This window comes from Salvia hispanica, chromosome 3 (assembly GCF_029641045.1).
Source record: "Salvia hispanica isolate PSC_SH4W2 chromosome 3, Shi_PSC_v1, whole genome shotgun sequence".
Lineage (NCBI taxonomy): Eukaryota > Viridiplantae > Streptophyta > Magnoliopsida > Lamiales > Lamiaceae > Salvia > Salvia hispanica.
Window position 1 is genome coordinate 35,741,237 of NC_142694.1, and position 17,601 is coordinate 35,758,837.

A 17,601-nucleotide genomic window follows, 5' to 3' on the forward strand; every position below is an offset into this window, starting at 1 on the left:
TTTTACGGACTCAAATTAAATGTTGATCAAATTACGTTTATGTATTTTGACAAACAACTGAGAAGCCAATAAATTGAAAGCCAAAAACAGAAGACATAACTACAATTTTATTTTGAAATTTTAAAAACTTTGATTGGTTGTATATTCACTATTTATTGAACATGTAAACAATGAATAACAACAAATTGTATTGATATAAGGAATAAGGAAAACCATTGAATTAATGGATGAAAATAAATTTTTTTTGCTTGTAACAGAAAAATACTTAAAACTAGAAATGAAAAGCTATACTAAATTGAAATGAAATGAAATCAAAATTGATAATAACCAAACATATTTTATTATGAAGTGTCGACATGATATTCATATTAACAATTGGGAAATGCTATGTTTCCCAATTGTTCACTATTTAATTTTTGAAGCATAAAACATCAAGTTATTCCTTTTTGAAAACATCATGTAATTTAAGGATTAATTGTTATCTTAATAGCTAGCCCAGTAATTAAATTGAAATGTGTTTGGTTAACTCATCGGCATAAGTAGGGATGTCAATTCAACCCGAAATCCGTGGGCCGGCTCGAATAACCCGGTAATATGAGCGGGTTAGGGCTATAATTTTTTACCCGAATACAAAACGGGCTAAACGGGTTGGCCTGAATGGGTTGGAGGGTTAAACGGGTTGGCCTGAGCGGGTTGCGGGTCGGCCCGATGGGTTGTGAGTTTTAATTATAAAATAAAGTTTTAGGAGTTTTTTATATTTTTGAATCCCCAATCTTCATTCTACACAATCATTAGTCTTATTCAATCTTAATTCTACACTTTTCCACTCGATCCCACGATATCAGCTTTCAATTTCCATCTCAACTCATTATTGCACCGTCCCATCATCTGCCACTAGTGTCTTACCACCACCAAAGCCAATCAAGACAAAATTAAGAACTAACTCATCAAAATCTTAATCTATTTATCATTTTAATAATGATTCATATAAGATATGATTTTTAATTTCCATAAAGAATTAGTTACAAACAATGCCATAATAATGACACGAACACATACTTTAATTTATATTGTAGTTGATCGAGATGAAAGACTTCTTTTCAAGTACTCCCTTCGTCCCATGTTACTTGCACTTTTACTTTTCGGCACGTTACAAACTCCTTACATTATTTATAGTTTAAGTTAGAATTAATGCATTTAATTAATATGTTAGTTTAAGTTAAGAGGTCCTTTATTAAGTGACGTCTCATTACACTTAAAATTCTAATTTAATTACACAAAAAAATCAATCTCAAATTTACGGCCTAAAATGAAAAGTGCGAGTAGTATGGGACGGAGGGAGTATTATTGAAGAAAACTATGGAAAATTGAAGATTTTATATGATTATATACTAAAAGAAAAAAGTATCTCAAATTTAAAATCATTTTATAGAAGAAAATTTTGATATGAGAGATTATTTTCGAAAGCTTTTAGGCCCGAATAGCCCGATGGGTTAGGGTTAGGGTTGAAAATTTATGATCCGAAAAATCCATAACCCGAATGACCCGCACCACCCAAATAGCCCGGCAACCCGAGTGGACTGGCCCGAACCCGAACGGGTTAGCCCGATTGACATCTCTAGGCATAAGGATAAGCAAATAATGGGCCTTGCTGTTCATTGTGTGTTACAAACCACAACAATATTAGTTTTGGCCCAACAAGAAATACATTTATGCTAAACAAACCAATCTAGGCCTTTTCGAAATGTATAAAAAATTGTCTTATATCTGACAGTAATTCGAAAATATGAGAGTGAATCTTTAGGATCTTAGACAAATCAACTTAGGCCTTTCAGCAATTGTCAATCCTCTGGTATGATAGTTTTGACCCAACTCTAATTCACTTCCATTTCGCCTGTCATCTAATGTAAGCGATGACAATCTTTCTAATTCACTTCCATTTCGCCTGTCATCTAATGTAAGCGACGACAATCTTACTGCCTCTTTCTTTCGACACTATCGACAATATTTTTCACTATGTTCGACTCCACAACTTTCGTTTGGTGGATCCTCTGTTAGGCCATTCACAGCAGGGCCTTCACAAGTGTTGTCCTAGGGAACATGAAACAAGGTGTTACTGCACTCGCACACACACTCACACTATCTGCAGAAGGCGACTGGATCCCTCCTTGAATTAATTCTGCACTGCGAAGTTGATCAGGAATTATGTCGAGATGGTTTAAAAGGACACGGCAATGATGTCCAACTCCGAATGCCAACATCAAGCTCCTCAAGAAAAAAATTGGAAATTAGGTTTTGTTTTTATTAAAAAGGTAATTTAGTTATTAATTCGCTTATGTAATGTAGGTATTCAATTATGAAAATTTTAAACATTTTATTTTGAATTTATAAATATCAAAATTTCAATAAGTATAGTACTATTAGGATTCAATTGATGATACGTGATGTGACAATTGAAAAATATTGTAAGAATAATTGAATATGCATAAAGGATCGGATGAACATGCATGACATGATAAACCAAGAACAGAGAATGAAAATATTCTGTATCGAGTCCAAAACTTTTTATCAATTTCAGTCAACCCCCCAAATAGATGCATGCATCACTGTCTCAAAAGAGGTAAAAAAGGCAAAAAAACGGAAAAGTTGGGGAGACAACAAAGTTATGGAAGCTTAGTTTCATGTCGGATTCCACCGCTTCCGTACTGTCTCCGCCGCCACGCCGTCGCCAACTCAGTGCACGCGCGCCTTGGAATTGCCAACTTTGTCCCTGCATTGGGGGGGCCAAACTGCAAAGCTACAAATCCGTATATCTTTTTTTTCTGCCCCTCAAAACTTTTCATATTATTTTTCTGGACCCCTTTTATTAAGTCTGGACTACGCCCACGTGCGTCACTGCTCCCTAATTCAATATGATGACGTCATGCAGGTCCACGAACATGCCTTCCTTTTTCGTTTCCTCTCATTTAAGAATTTTGAAATAAAATGTAAATCGATGTTTATTGGAGTTATTTATTTAAAAGTTGGCTGTGTGTAATTTGTTTTATGTTATAAATTCAGTTAACTCATATTAGCTGCTCCCTCCTTCCGTTAGAGTATCCACGTTGGTGCCTCGTCCGTCCATGCCAGAGGCAGGGACACCGCTCATCCGCCAATGCAGCTTGTCCGTCTTAGGGCGGTGCTCTTAGCTAAGAGCACGTCCGTGCCGCTGAGCAGCTCGACGTGGCGGGCTGTGATTGGCCAACGACTTAGCTATTGGAAATTCTTTTTTTTTTATTCTTTTTTTTTAAAATTCGAATTTAGTTTAAAAAAATATTTTTAAATAAAAAAAATATTTTCTCACTTCCCAATAAATTATATCCGATTTCTACACACTTTTAATTATTTTTTAATTTTTCTCCAAAATTCACTTTTAATTGTATTTTAGGATTTTATTTATGTAAATTTTATTTTTTAGGATTTTAATTATGTAACTTTTATTTTTTTAATGTATTTTTATATTGTAGAAATGTTTTTAGTAATTGAATTATTTAAATTGAATAATAGAATGGTAGGACCTTTGAGCTTGTCCTTGCGGAAGAGCACGGATGTGAGTGTTGTGCTCTTGTCTAAGGACAAGGAGTAAAAGTGGGTCTGGGCCCACCTCCGTACTCTTATTTAAGAGCACGGATGAGGATGCTCTTATACTCACTCATTGGAGTCATTTTTTTTACACGTAATTTAAGAAAAATTATATTAAATATAAAAAATTATGAAAAGATAAAGTACGAGATAGAAAAATATAGAAAGATAGAGGAAAAAACAAAGTATAATACTAATTAATAAGAGATAATAAATGTGTTGACTTTTGCTAGAAAATGAAGTGACTGTTATAATGGAACGTACCAAAATGAAAAAATAACTATATTACTGTTGAACGGAGGGAGTGAATGATAAGTGCATTTTTTTTGGTACGATATTTAAGAAAAATTGATATTTAAAGATTTAGGCTTAGAGTAAAATAAGAGAAAAAAAAAAGTAGAAGAGTGAAGAGAAAATAAATGTTTCAGAGACTAAAGTATGAGATAGGAAATGTACTACTCCCTCCGTCCTATCATAGATGATATACTTGGAGATTAACACGAGATATTAAGAGATGTTGTTTTGTACGTTAAATGGAGAGAGAAAATAGTATATTTATATTAATGTGAGAGAGAGTTAAAAAAAAACGTAACATCTTTTATTAGACAAATTAAAATTAGACAAATTAAAAAGTAAAATGTGACAAACTACAAAACAAATTAAACTCAATTGATATTATGTGCGTATTTACAATTTTGAACATTCTAAAACTCCCTTGTAGAAGAAACAATATTCCAAAATTCAAAAATCAGAAATATTTTACCGAATTTAAGATCATATCTAACTAATTATTTTTCACTTGTCATTTCGACTAGTTGGTGTTTTGCCTCTATCTATAACTCTAATTATGTACGATAGAAAATTGATTGAAATATCTGTTTAATTGATCATTTTAATAGGAAAGTGATTTTATATTAATTGACGACTAGTCATTATTAAATTCTTTATGGACCGAAATATTATTACACGGTTGGCATGAGTCATGAGAAACAGTGCTGTTTCCATATATTGCATCAACACTGAATCTGCAATGAAAAAATATTGCCCATTTGTAGGGTTTTTTTTCGTTATCCGCAATTAATATATGAACCCCAATATTGATCAAATATCCACCCCAATAATGTAGAGGGTCGCATAACTTTATTTTTTCCTTTATATGATGTCACTACAGTTGTTGGACTTTAAATATACACAATAAATAAGTTCTTGGAATTTTGTTCACAAGTACTGGATTTCGATTTCGAATGAAAAGGCTTATATTCGTTAGATGAGAATATTGACTTATTGAGTACACAAGCCATGTTCTATTTTTATTTTATATAGTAGGAGTATGTTTTAATTTCTATTTACCTAAAAAAATGTGTTACTAGGTCCCATATTTGAGTAAGGCTCTCATCTAAGTGGATCATGGTCTATTAAAATAAGGGCATACTGTCGGAAAAAAAAACATACAGTTTAGTCAAATTTAGGTTTGTTCTGCAATTTTAAACATCAGTTAAAAAAATTATGAAGACTGACTTTTATTTCATGATATTTTTTTTGGTTAAATTGTTTGAAACCTGAGTAATCATGCGTGGATGTCAGCAGTGACGAATTTAAATGATGTCGTCTATTCATAAAGAAAACGACGTTGTTTGGTTGAAAAATATCACTAATATGTTACACATTTGATCAGAGTTACATTCAGAATCAACCAAAAATTATCCAAATTTCATGGATTTTTAAACAATTTTCAACTAAAATAATACTACCAACTCAAAGATATAATTTAAACAATTTTCCACTAAAGGTTTGATATGGAAAAACATTGTTGCTTTAACAAAATATGTCAGTAAGTTGCTCTCTTTATTAATAGCAATTAATTGAGAAAACGGCGATTTATTACGTCATACTATATTGCTCCAAATTTAAATTGCATAAGTATTTTTTTGAAGTAGCTGCATAATAAATTATTAAAGAACACACTATCTATGTCATCACTAGCAAATTAATGCAAAGTCCTAATAAAAATAATTCAATATACAGCCAGACTCTTCTCAATCGATATGTTAGTTTATTTGTTAAACATTACGGTGCACCTAATTTTCAATATAATTATACACTGCATAATGTAATTTAATTTTAATTTGTAATATCATAGAAAACATGCGTCGAATTGATAGATATATAATACTACATGAACTTTTAGGTTACTAATTAAAAATTCCCCAATATACATACTAGCTGTAAAAATAATTTAGCCAAATTAAATAAAAGTGGACTGCCCACATCATAAACAATAGCTAATTATTTTGTCCAGTATACGTTGTCTCCAAAGAGGGGATTTAATGTAGTTGGGATATTGAGCATTAACTAACGCACTTAAAGACCGTTGGATAAAAACATGGGTGTTGGCATAGCCCATTATTCACTAAAAGAACTACTTACAGTCTTACACTAATAAATCCCCCACACTCACGACAATTACTCCCTCCGTCTGCAATTAGGAGTCCCGGTCACTTTTGCACACCTATTTTATAAAAATGATAAAAAAATAGTTAACATGGAGAAATGGTAAAGTAAAAAAGAGAATAATATTGAGAAGACTCTTGTCAACATTATTCTCCCTCTTACTTTACCATTTCTCCACTTTAACTACTTTTTATAATTTATATAAAACGGGTACGCAAAATTGACTGGGACTTCTAATCGCGGACGGACTGAGTACATAATTCTACTACATATTAGTATATTCTAGTTTATAATTAACATTATTATTATTATTATTTATTACTATTATTATTATAATTATTACTCACCTACTATAACCCCTAATTGAATGATACGCCAATGAACAAATCCATTCTCTCATGCCAGATGCACATTAAATTTGGTAAAAGCAATTGGGTCATAATAATCGTATACTTAGAGCATCTATAGTGGCTTTAGGTCCGCCACTCTCTCTCCCTGCAACGTCAGCAGCATTAAAAATTCACCTGACACATCAGATTTAGGCCAGCCGCAATAAAAATAATTCAAAAACAACTATATTTACGGAATAAAATTTACGATTAAATTACGGAATAAAATTTATGACACATATATGGGAGTGTGGACGCTCTTATATAGGCGTTTTTGTCAGTCATTCAGTTTCAATAACCCAAATTTGATAAAATGATGCAACTGAAAATTTAATTTATTTATCATTAAAATTTTATAATAAATAGAATATCCTTGTAGCTATAGTGTTGGTACACACACGTGGAGACATGAAAAGACAAAAGTAGCCCTCTCCCCCAACCTCTATATAAACAGTCCTCATGAGTATCCTGGGACTAAATCACTCTCTAGAATTAATCATATAATAGTAGGCATCATGAAAATGCAGTACCAATCAGATTCGAGCAATTCCTCCTCCTCCTCTGAAGCTCTGGAGAGGGTGGTGTGGCTGGCGTCGGGCAGCGCGGTGGTGATATTCAGCATGAGCACGTGCTGCATGTGCCACGCCGTCAAGCGCCTCTTCTGCGGGATGGGCGTCAGCCCCACCGTCTACGAGCTCGACCACCATCCCATGGCCCGGGGCATCCAGGCCGCGCTCTCGCACCTCCTCGGCGCCGCCGCCGCCGTGCCGGTGGTTTTCGTCGGCGGCAAACTCGTCGGGACGATGGATAGCGTCATGGCGGCCCACATTGGCGGCGCTTTGGTGCCGCTGCTCAAGGAAGCCGGCGCGCTCTGGCTTTGAATTACTTTTCTTGCGTTGGGGAATTGATTTTGTAGTGCCAAGGAAAAGGGGCTCAAATCGGATTGGTTGTAGCAATTATGTGGGGAGTGTCCTTTGTATAGATGATGTGAAGCTTAATTATTTTCAATCTTCTTTTACATTTTCACTCTTGAATTTTTAGTATTTCTGTAATTTCTTTTGTTAATTTATTGAGCATGCATGCATGGAAGTCCAAAATTAACCAGAACTAAGATATTTGAATCAGTTCTAATTTTAAAACAGAGGAATTCACTGCTCAAAACCAGGGGAAATAAAATTAAGACAAACAAAATTATGAAATTTATTACTAACAAATTGTAGTAATATTATTTGTGGATATAATTTTTTATGCACGTATCATTTTAAAATAATTAGAAACATAATATAACGTGCAATATATACTAATTGAGAGTTTGAGACGGTAGTTTGCATTCACTATATATGAAAAGGGTTGTGCTGGTTCGAATTTAAATCTGCAGCACATATAATCAAATGTAGACAAATATAAATATGGATTATAGATGTGAATGAGAGAGATATATAAGAATGAATAAATTAATGTGAATTATAGGGAGGGAAGGGCAAATAGAGTGAGATAGAGAGAGAGAAAGAAATTATACACAAATATAAGGCTAAATAAGAATTATTCAGATTCTCAACAGATCTAATTTAAAGAATGGGCTGAAATTAAATTTTCCGATATGATAATCATTATAAAAACTAATTCCATTAAATTGAAGCAAAGTTTTGCAGGGCATACTAAATTACAAATCCTAAAAAATTGGCATTCCTCAAACAGCATGGACATTTCAATTTTAAAAAAAAAAACTCACCTATCTAATGAGTTAGGACCCATTCTATAGTAACAATACTTAAAATAAAAATTCTATCCGTGCCAAACTCAAAGTTCATGCTCTTTGAAGACGAAGGGAGTAGATTTTTATAGAAAAAGCTAGATATTTAGAATATATAAGAGTTAAGTAGATAATTCTAGAATAGAAAGTGGATGCCTATAAATATGGGAGAGATGTACTATTTTGTATAACTTAATAAGTTTGAGAAATAAAGAGTTTCTTAGTTTCCCTACATCTCCTAAATCATTTCTTATATACTATTATCTCTCAAATATTTACTCCAAACTAAATTACTCCTCCAACGTACTCCCTCCGTCCCAATAAACATGCAACATTTGTTTTTCGGCACGGGATTTTATGTAGTGCTGTTTTGTGAGTAATGAAGAGAGAGTAAAGTAAGAGAGATGAAAAAGTAAAGAGAGTATTATTTCCATTTTTAGAAACGTTTCATTTTTAATGGGACAGACCAAAAAGGAAAACGTTTCATTTCTAATGGGGCAGAGGGAGTATATCTTGTATTCCAACATGATGCCAGAGTGACGAAACCGAAGTGTGTAAATATGATAGATGAAATGCTGACTGTGTTAGCTAATTTTAAAGTCAGTAACAACGATCAGATTTCCATCATGGTGCCAGAGTGATTCAAATGGAATCCAGTTCTGATTTCCACTCTTCAAAACGCAAATCTCGTTTGTTTAGGATAGATGGCATCTTCCCCGTTGCATGTTGCTCTCGTTCGTAGCTCCATTCCTCCCCCAAATTGTTATCATGTTCTGCAGCAAGATGTTCGGAATAAAAGAAATATCTGGCTGACTGCACAAACCATTAATAAATATAATTTCATTTGTGGACGGCGCGACTATTCATTCTATTAATTTGACATTGTGAATAAATTTAATAAAATAAATAACAACATCACGTAAGATTAAAAATACAAAAATTTATATACTAACACTATGTTGAAAAAACACACATACAAATAAAAAAAATACATATAAATATTATTCATGGTGTTCTAAAATTAGAATAATAAAACAATAATTTGTAAACAACCATAGCATTACAACAATAAGGACAACAATAAAATAGTAGTATAGTAGTATATAATGTGCGCAAAATGTATTTTAGTCTCTGTGTCTTTTTTTTCTTCCTTTTGTATTTTCTCTCTATTTTATTTCACACTCCTACTTTGGAACTTTTCGTTGATTTTTGCTATGCCTCCTCTATTTACCATCAACTCCGGTCCACTCTTAGACTATCACCATCTCTGGCATGATTCTCAGTCTACTTCCTCTGTCGCCCTTCACCACTTTAGTAGAATTATCGTCAACCGAAAGTTTAGTAGTAGTACGGAATGCTTTCACGTTTGACACATGAGATAACACTCTTTTTTCCACCACGGCCGTGACACTTTTGATTAATAGAATTGGTATTTATAGAACATTTGGTAGCTTTTGGTATTCTTCTCCATTCACATTCTTCTCTATTTAGTAAGCACAATTTAATTTATAATAAATTAAATCAACATTAAATTTTCTCACAAATTTTTATCACGAAAAACTGTTAGAATTGAATTCAATTGGATTACATTCCAATACAATTTACCATTTACGGAAAGGGGACTAATCTCTTCATAACAAAAAAAATTAATACTAGCTAGTTAACAACTCAATTACAAGAGGGTGAATGTTTTAACAATTTAAAGACTAATCAGCATCTTCCTTCCTCCAGTTTCTTCACTTTGTTAAGCAACGATTGAATAGTGTCAGAAGCATCCTGCATTAAAACAAAACAACATTAAAATTAATTAGTCGATAAATCTCAAAATATATTACTCTATCCATTCCACTTAAAAGTGGGGCATTTCCTTTCGGGCACGAATTTTTCTGCAGTGTTATTTTGTGAGTTAAGGAGAAACAGTAATGTTTCCATTTTGTGAATTAGAAGACGGACCTTTAATCTACTTCTCAAATTCTCCTCCTCCTCTTCTCGTCGGCTCCTTTCATCCGCGAAAGTAGTAACAAGCATTTCCTGTTCTTGATCCATTGTAGCAATCATCCTTTTTGTATTTTGAAGCTGAATCATTATAAACAAATCAAACAAAAAAAATTCATTATCATTCATTTGCCTACATAACCATCAAATTTCAATGGACACCAAACCAAGTAAACAAAGGGCTCACCTCATTTTGGAGTGACTTGCACTTCTCTCTCTCATTTTGCAACTCTTGCACCATAATATCCAAACTAGAAGAGAAAGGTTATTACATTCCCAATTAATACAACTATATATATGAGGAGATTTCTTAATATTTATGCATTTATACCTCTCTCTCAAGCCTTGATTCTCTTGCTTCAACTCAAAGACCATGTTCGAACTCGAGGAAAGGGCTGCTTCGTCTCCGCTTGAACTCAACGAGCATGATTGAACTCGAGGAAGGGGCTTGATCTATTTCAAAAAGGGATGAATTAACAACGCAAAAACATATGTACAAAACCTTAAAAAAAAAACAAAACATGATCCTACATTCCTACCTTAACATCATGTTGTGTTGATTGAGGCTGTTGGCGCGGAGTAGTAGTATTAGTAGTAGTAGCAGTAGCAGTAGTACTACATTGTGCCTTTCGATCCGAAAGTCCATTGGCAGATGGTCCATCTTCTCTTGCTCTTTTCGGGTTTGGCTGCATCTCACCATCGCCATCACTAGCCCTCTTTGCTGATCTTGGCTCGGCTTCAAAAGAGCCGGACTTATCAGGAGAAACGCTATTCTTGGAACTGCGCCTCGGGGCATAGCCAATGAGTTGACACTTTGTAGACCTAAAACATCATTCAAGTTAGTCTTCTTCATCTTCTTTACATCATCTTTGGTTGAAACAAAAATAACACATAATCAAACCAAAAATTCTTCTGAAAGTGGACTAGTCTGTTTTCAAGCCTTGAGAGTGCAACCGTGCGCTCAAATCCTTGCTTATCGTGTGCTGGTTCGATGAAATTCGCCTCCAAAACACCTTCAATCACATCATCATCAACAAACAAGTAATCAAGATTCAATCTTTCATAAACATATGACAAAAATAATGTGTTCATCATACCTATAACTCCCCTCCCATCACTACCAGCAGCATTCCAAACCCTCCAAAAGGGCTTAATGAGTCTGTTTTTATGATACACATTGAAGCCTTGAATATCAATATGGTGATGTGCATCTTTCACAAATCCAAGAGTCACCGTTGCCGACATCTGCGCAAGAAAACAAGATCAATTTCATTAGTATGTAGCTAGTCAAGTGATGAAGGAGCAGCATTCATTACATTGGGATCTCTTGAAGGAGGCGTGTCGGGGCGAGGGGCAGGCCTATAGACGAGGGACTCAGTCAGCATCAGATCAGAGATGATATCATGATGATCAACCTCCTTTCCTCGCAAGATCATGCGGAAGCCAGGTGGCAATCTACGGTACAGTATCGAGGCGTAGCTCTGCAAGAAGATCACCATGATCAAACCCTAACCCTAACCCTAACCCTGAAAACCCTAGATTTTGATTTTATCCTAATTAATGTAAGGACTTACTCTGAGAGAGTGGCGGTAAGTGAGGAAGTGGCTAGAGCTCGAGTACGTGTCCGCCATCTTGATCTTCTTCTCGTTTCTCTCGTCTCCCCGGAGTTGAATGTCCTGAAAAAGACAGTTCAAATACTAAACATAACATATCACAAGGGGGGGGGGGGGAGGCTAGTTTTTTACATGTGGATCTGTGTCAAAATCGAGCTCGCGTGAGCCTAAGTCGTCGTCCCACAGATTATAGATCACAATGCGCGTTCCTTGCTCGCTCAAGAAATCGAACTACACACAAGAGTAATTAGCCAAACAGTTAGGAAATTTGAAGAAATTATGCACTAGTATATAATATAGGTACCTGTTGAAGAAGATCCCCCTCAGATTGATATGGAGACCACTCAATAATAGTCTCAAGGTTTCTGTCCCAACAATCGGGTGAAGATTTCACATATTGACTCCATACTTCTCCCTTCTTTTCGTAATCAATCTTAAAAACAAAATTCAGATCTCAAAATAGAAAACATATGTAATGTTTTGAATCAATCAAGCTGAATATATACAATGAACTAATTAATCTCTTCAACATTGTATCATTTTAGTATTTATATTTCCGCATTCAATTAAATTGGCATTTAGTACTATAGGAACTTGAAAGGAAACAAAAAAGGGAAAAAGTACAATACCATGGGAACAACAATGTCTTCTTTTCCGGTGCCACGCAAGAATGAGTAGGATAGCAAGCCAATGGTCTGCGTAGAGCTGCAACGGAAAAGCAACAAGTCCCACAACGTCAAAAAGAAGAAGACGACAAAGAAGCAGAAGAAGGAACTGTGTACATATATTATATACATACCTTCCACCGTACTTCCCTTGACAGCGCGAGAAGACAATGACATCAGCCCCAAGCCTCATTGTACTAGTCTTGAAACCATTTCCATCTGTTTAAGACAATATGTTATCTAAGCACAAGATGAAAACAATATTTTTGATATGATCATATGAAGGGTCTATTTGATTTCCTATTTTTATCAATAAAAAGGACCTTATATTATATGCCCAGACCATAATAACTATAAAATGTATATGTTGTGAGTACTTACATTGGCCGATTGTGCCCGAGATTTTGGTCTTGGCGGAATAGCCTAGGGACATGCATTGCCGCATCTTGTTAGGAGTCATGCCGCCGCCGTTGTCTTGCACCACCACCATTTTTGTCATGTCCTTCGTGTTCTCTGCTATGTCGACGTCGCAATAGGTGGCTCCATTGCAACTCTGTCACACACAAATAGGTCAAGCAGTTAAACCCTAAATGGAATTGTTGTAAGATTGAGAGAATGCAAATTACCTCATCTAAGGCATTGTCCAGAAGCTCTGCAAAAGCTGGAAGAAAACAATCAATCATTAAATTATTAGTTAGTGGAGTACTACTTGCTAAAATATAATCCAGTTATTGAAAATATTTTTTTACCTCCTAAAGCCCATTTATGGCTGGTTGCATTTGAATGCAAGAATTTTGGATGAACCCTCACATGATCCATTTCTTCTGCAAAATTAATAGAAAAGAGGGAACTTTAATTTACCATTCACTAATCTATCTAAAGCCAATTAATTAGAAGAAACAAAGGATATGAAGTTAACACTTGATAGAATTGAAATAGTCACTTAAGATTTAAAGAAGCACTTTTTAACATGACTTTTAATGAGAAATTGATAGGTAAAAAAAAGGAGAAAAGGTAGGTAAAGAGAAAAAGTGGGTAAAATAGTAGAGAGAACTTTCCATTTTTAGAAATGGAACTACTTTTTTTGGATATCCCAAAATAGCAAAATGAAACTATTTTTCGCGGTCTGAGAGAGTACTTAATTTTAGCAAAATATGAAAATTTACTAGTGCCCCAAAGTTTTCATCCTGCTAATAATCTAATGGATGGCGGATGAAGAATCAACTCCAAAGAGTTCACATGGGGCAATGGTAATGGCTGAATTTAATGAAATTTTCTAAATTTAATTGTTTTTCGACCGTTGTAGAATGAACCAAGGTCGAATTAAATGTAATTTTTTAACAAAATTTTCTAATTTTAACACTAGAATTTTTCGACCGATGTAGAACCAACCTCAACGTCAAATTTCATAGAATTTTCTAAGATAGAATGTGGAGTCGACAACAACTCATTTGGATGTAATGAAATTTCAATTTTAAAACTAAATTTTTCGACCGATGTAGAATGAACCTCAAGGTCGAATTTCATAGAATTTTCTACTATAGAATGTGGAGTCGACAACAACTCATTTGGATGTACTGAAATTTTCAACTTTAATACTAGAATTTTTCAACCATCGTAGAATGAAACCCAAGGCCGAATTTCATGGAATTTTCTAATGATGAATGTGGGATCGACGACAACTCATTAAGATATCTTAATGAAATATTCCAAATTTCCTAGAGTTTTCCGACCGTTGTACAATAAACCCCAGTGTCGAATTAAATGGAATTTTCCAATGATGAATGTGGGGTTGACGGCCAACGGTCCCCGGCCCCACATAGATCCATTGATTGAAAGCATCCCCTAAAAATCATCCCCATTGTGGTTTTTCACACAATTTAGATTTTTATCAAAAGATTTAAAGAAACTAATAAACTTGTTAAATACAAATCCACAAAACAAAACATGACAAATTTTTTTTTTAAAAAAAGGTTAACATACCATCATAAAGATTAGCCCCATTGCCGCCGCCCTCGTAGTCGCCGGCTTTCCAAAACTGCCTACAACTCGCCACCGGAGCAACCGCGGTAATCGGAGCCACCGTAGTGATCGGAGCAGCCGCAATCGCAACCACCTCCTTCGAATTAGACACATTCTCTTGCTTCACCATTCCATCAAACCGCCTCGTACCGGTGAAACCGAGCGGTCTGATCGGTTCGAGAAACCCGGGCGGCAAAACCGCCTCCATCCGCCGCTGCCTGAATTCGTCGGCGCCGGAACTGTAATCGCTGCTGTCGCTCAGAGAGATTGTTTCTTGCTTCATTGTAGAATTGAAGAGAGAGAGAGAGAGGAGGAGAATTTGGAGCGAAAGTAACGGTTTTTGAGAGGGAAAGTGGAGAAAGTGGGTTTGGTGTTGGGGTTTGGGGTTGCTTTTATAGGGCTTGGTGGATTTGATTTGGAAACTAAATCTATTAGGAATCTTTACCTAAATCAATTTATATATCAATTGGCACAACAAGAGATAGATACAAATTTTTCAAAATTGTTTCAAGTAAATATATGCAAATATTGATTATAGAGTTGGTTATTGGTATGCTTCAAATATTATGTAATACAATGTGGTGGTGAATAGATATGGAAAGTATGGAAAGATTTATATTAATCTTGGAAGGAATATGAGAAATTAAAATATTGTTATTTGTGAGAGTTAATCTTATTGTGTAGTTCAAAATATTTAGATATGGAAAGATTCATGCTAATCATGAAAGAAAATTGAAAAGGGTGTTATGAAAGGGAATGGGAGGGAATGATTATAGGAAGTAATTGGTTTTTTAAATTTTACATTCATTGTGGTGTATTAGTACATTTTGAGCAGTAGTAATCTCAAATCAAGAGTTCATATATTAAATTTGAAATTAGCGAATTTGTTTTGATTGAGTTCTAATTAATCTTAATTTTCAAAAGGTAAATTAAGATTAACTATGGTACCTTTTGCAAGTGTATCATATGAATAAAAATCTATGATAAAATTCTTGGTTATTTTGTATTTTTGTCATTTTATATAATACTCACTTAGTAATTGATGAGTAATGGTAAATTTGTTCAGAAGTCAGTAAAAAAAATATTTTATTTAAATGACAAATTTAATTGGAATTTTAGTTGTATGGGATAGTTGTGAAAAGTACTACAAAATTTGGTTAGATTTACTATTATTTGAAAGTCATGGGATTGGCCAAAAATTAACCAAAAATTATTACTCTACTAGAAACTGAATGTATTATAAGATCCTTTGCCTTCCTTTGCCTTAAATAAAATATTATACTACCATATGTTATTGTGAATCTTTATATACATGCATTTTTACTTAACCTTGTTGAGTAGTTCAAAATATATAATCACTTTATAATCATGTAGATATGGAAGGAATCATTTTATTCATGGTAGAAAAGTGAGAAGATAATTATGAAAGGGAATTGGTTTCATATTTATTTTGGAAGAATGTAAAATTAATTATCTGAATGACACTAGAAATTTTTTTTTTAAGGACAAAAAAATTTGAGATGCAATTATTTGCATTTGGAAATTGAAAAACAATCACAATTCGGGATGCAAAAGAAAGTGTTCCTAAGTTGAGGACAAATTATCTTAATTTTTCGCTTCTATTTGTATTCTCTTATTTGAATTGAGATACGACCAAAAAGGATATTTTATGAAGCGTTGATGGTATGATTAGAAACATAAATTAATGTCATTAATAGCATTAAAAATGTACATAGCCATTTTTTTTGTTTAAGTGGGAATTGGTTTTCAAATCTTGTGAATTTTACATGTGGTGCATTAATAATTTTGAGTGGTAGTAATCGAAATTAAGAATTAATACAATGCATTAAATTGCTAATTATTGGTTACTTAATAATTTGTGCGCAAGCGTTTTTGCTATATATGGGTAATTTGATGTGTGATTATTGGAAACTGAATATATTATAAGGCGCTGTTTGGTTGAGCTGACAGCCTTGACTGCATCCCTTCTTCTTTAATGTGTGATTGTTCTTTAATCCCTCCTTCCATATTTAAATTTTTTTGAAAGTTATGGGATTGGTTAAAAATTAACCAGAAATTATTATACTAGAAACTGAATGCATTATAAGATTCTTTGGCTTAAATGTACTACCATATGTTATTGTGAATCTTTGTATATATGGGGAGTGTTATATTACTAACTCATAACTTAATTGCTAACTACAATTAAATAATAGTCATTTGATATTCAAATTAAGGGTTTAGATCATTAATCCCCAAATGTCAATACGATCAACGAAAAACATCAATAAGGCCTTAATATTAATTCCAAAAAATATCAATAGGGGTATTAATGTCAATTAACTACATGTTTAGTTATAACTAACTTTTAAAAAAAATCTCAAAACTTTAAATTCATATAACATATATCAAATTAAAGATAATTTCATAAGGATTCCAACGATATCCTACATGCATATGTTCCGACGTCAAAATTTTAAAAAAATTTCAAAATTTAATTTTTTCGTACAAGCAGAAATGTCAACATACTATATAAAATATGTCAATATAATACATGTAGAATGTCAATATAAGCAATGGGTTAACATTTTTAAAGCATTGTGTTGATATTTTCGAAACACTATATTGACATTTTCATCCAAAACTCTAATTTGGAGCTTTTTTTATCTTTTTTTATTTTATTAATAAAAACAAAAATTACACGTGGCAAATTGTAGACCACACATTATCTAAAATCTTATGGCCTTAAATTAGTTGTAGTTAGCAATTAAATAATGAGTTAGCAATAGAATAAACAGAAATAATCTGTTAGGGGTTCTTAGTCGATTATAACCGATCTAAGTGTCAGTTGTAAACGGCCGAATAATCTGTTAACTAAATATAATAGAATTAAATATAAAAAAAAAATAATGGATTTTAGTTTTTTTTATAATAAATAAACAGAAATATAGGTTTGTAATATAGGTTTTCTTGTAATAGGAAGTAGTAGTAGTTTATTAATGTGGAGAAGAAAACTAGGAGTAGTATTTTTGTATTAATGTCAGTGGCGGAGCCACGATGGGGCAGGGGGCCCAGTCGTTTGAATTATTTGT

The 17,601-nt window shown here is 33.5% G+C and overlaps 2 protein-coding genes across 2 annotated transcripts; one reads left to right on the forward strand and one right to left on the reverse strand.

Annotated features, from left to right (window-relative positions):
- Window positions 1-6,957: 6,957 nt before the first annotated feature.
- On the forward strand, window positions 6,958-7,526 carry LOC125217031 (glutaredoxin-C5-like). Its single transcript, XM_048118854.2, has one exon. It carries the CDS (start codon window positions 6,977-6,979, stop codon window positions 7,340-7,342), a length of 366 nt encoding a protein of 121 aa, XP_047974811.1. The 5' UTR covers window positions 6,958-6,976; the 3' UTR covers window positions 7,343-7,526.
- Window positions 7,527-9,758: 2,232 nt separating this feature from the next.
- Window positions 9,759-14,845, reverse strand: LOC125208972 (protein MICRORCHIDIA 7-like). The gene is made up of 17 exons (XM_048108521.2): window positions 14,471-14,845; window positions 13,237-13,311; window positions 13,114-13,148; window positions 12,869-13,040; window positions 12,622-12,706; window positions 12,452-12,527; window positions 12,127-12,255; window positions 11,955-12,053; window positions 11,784-11,885; window positions 11,526-11,690; window positions 11,307-11,454; window positions 11,111-11,222; window positions 10,749-11,031; window positions 10,541-10,662; window positions 10,397-10,460; window positions 10,168-10,290; window positions 9,759-9,990 (listed from the first exon to the last, which is right to left on the reverse strand). The coding sequence occupies exons 1-17, from the start codon at window positions 14,790-14,792 to the stop codon at window positions 9,925-9,927; spliced, it is 2,178 nt and encodes a 725-aa protein (XP_047964478.2). The 5' UTR covers window positions 14,793-14,845; the 3' UTR covers window positions 9,759-9,924.
- Window positions 14,846-17,601: the final 2,756 nt, after the last annotated feature.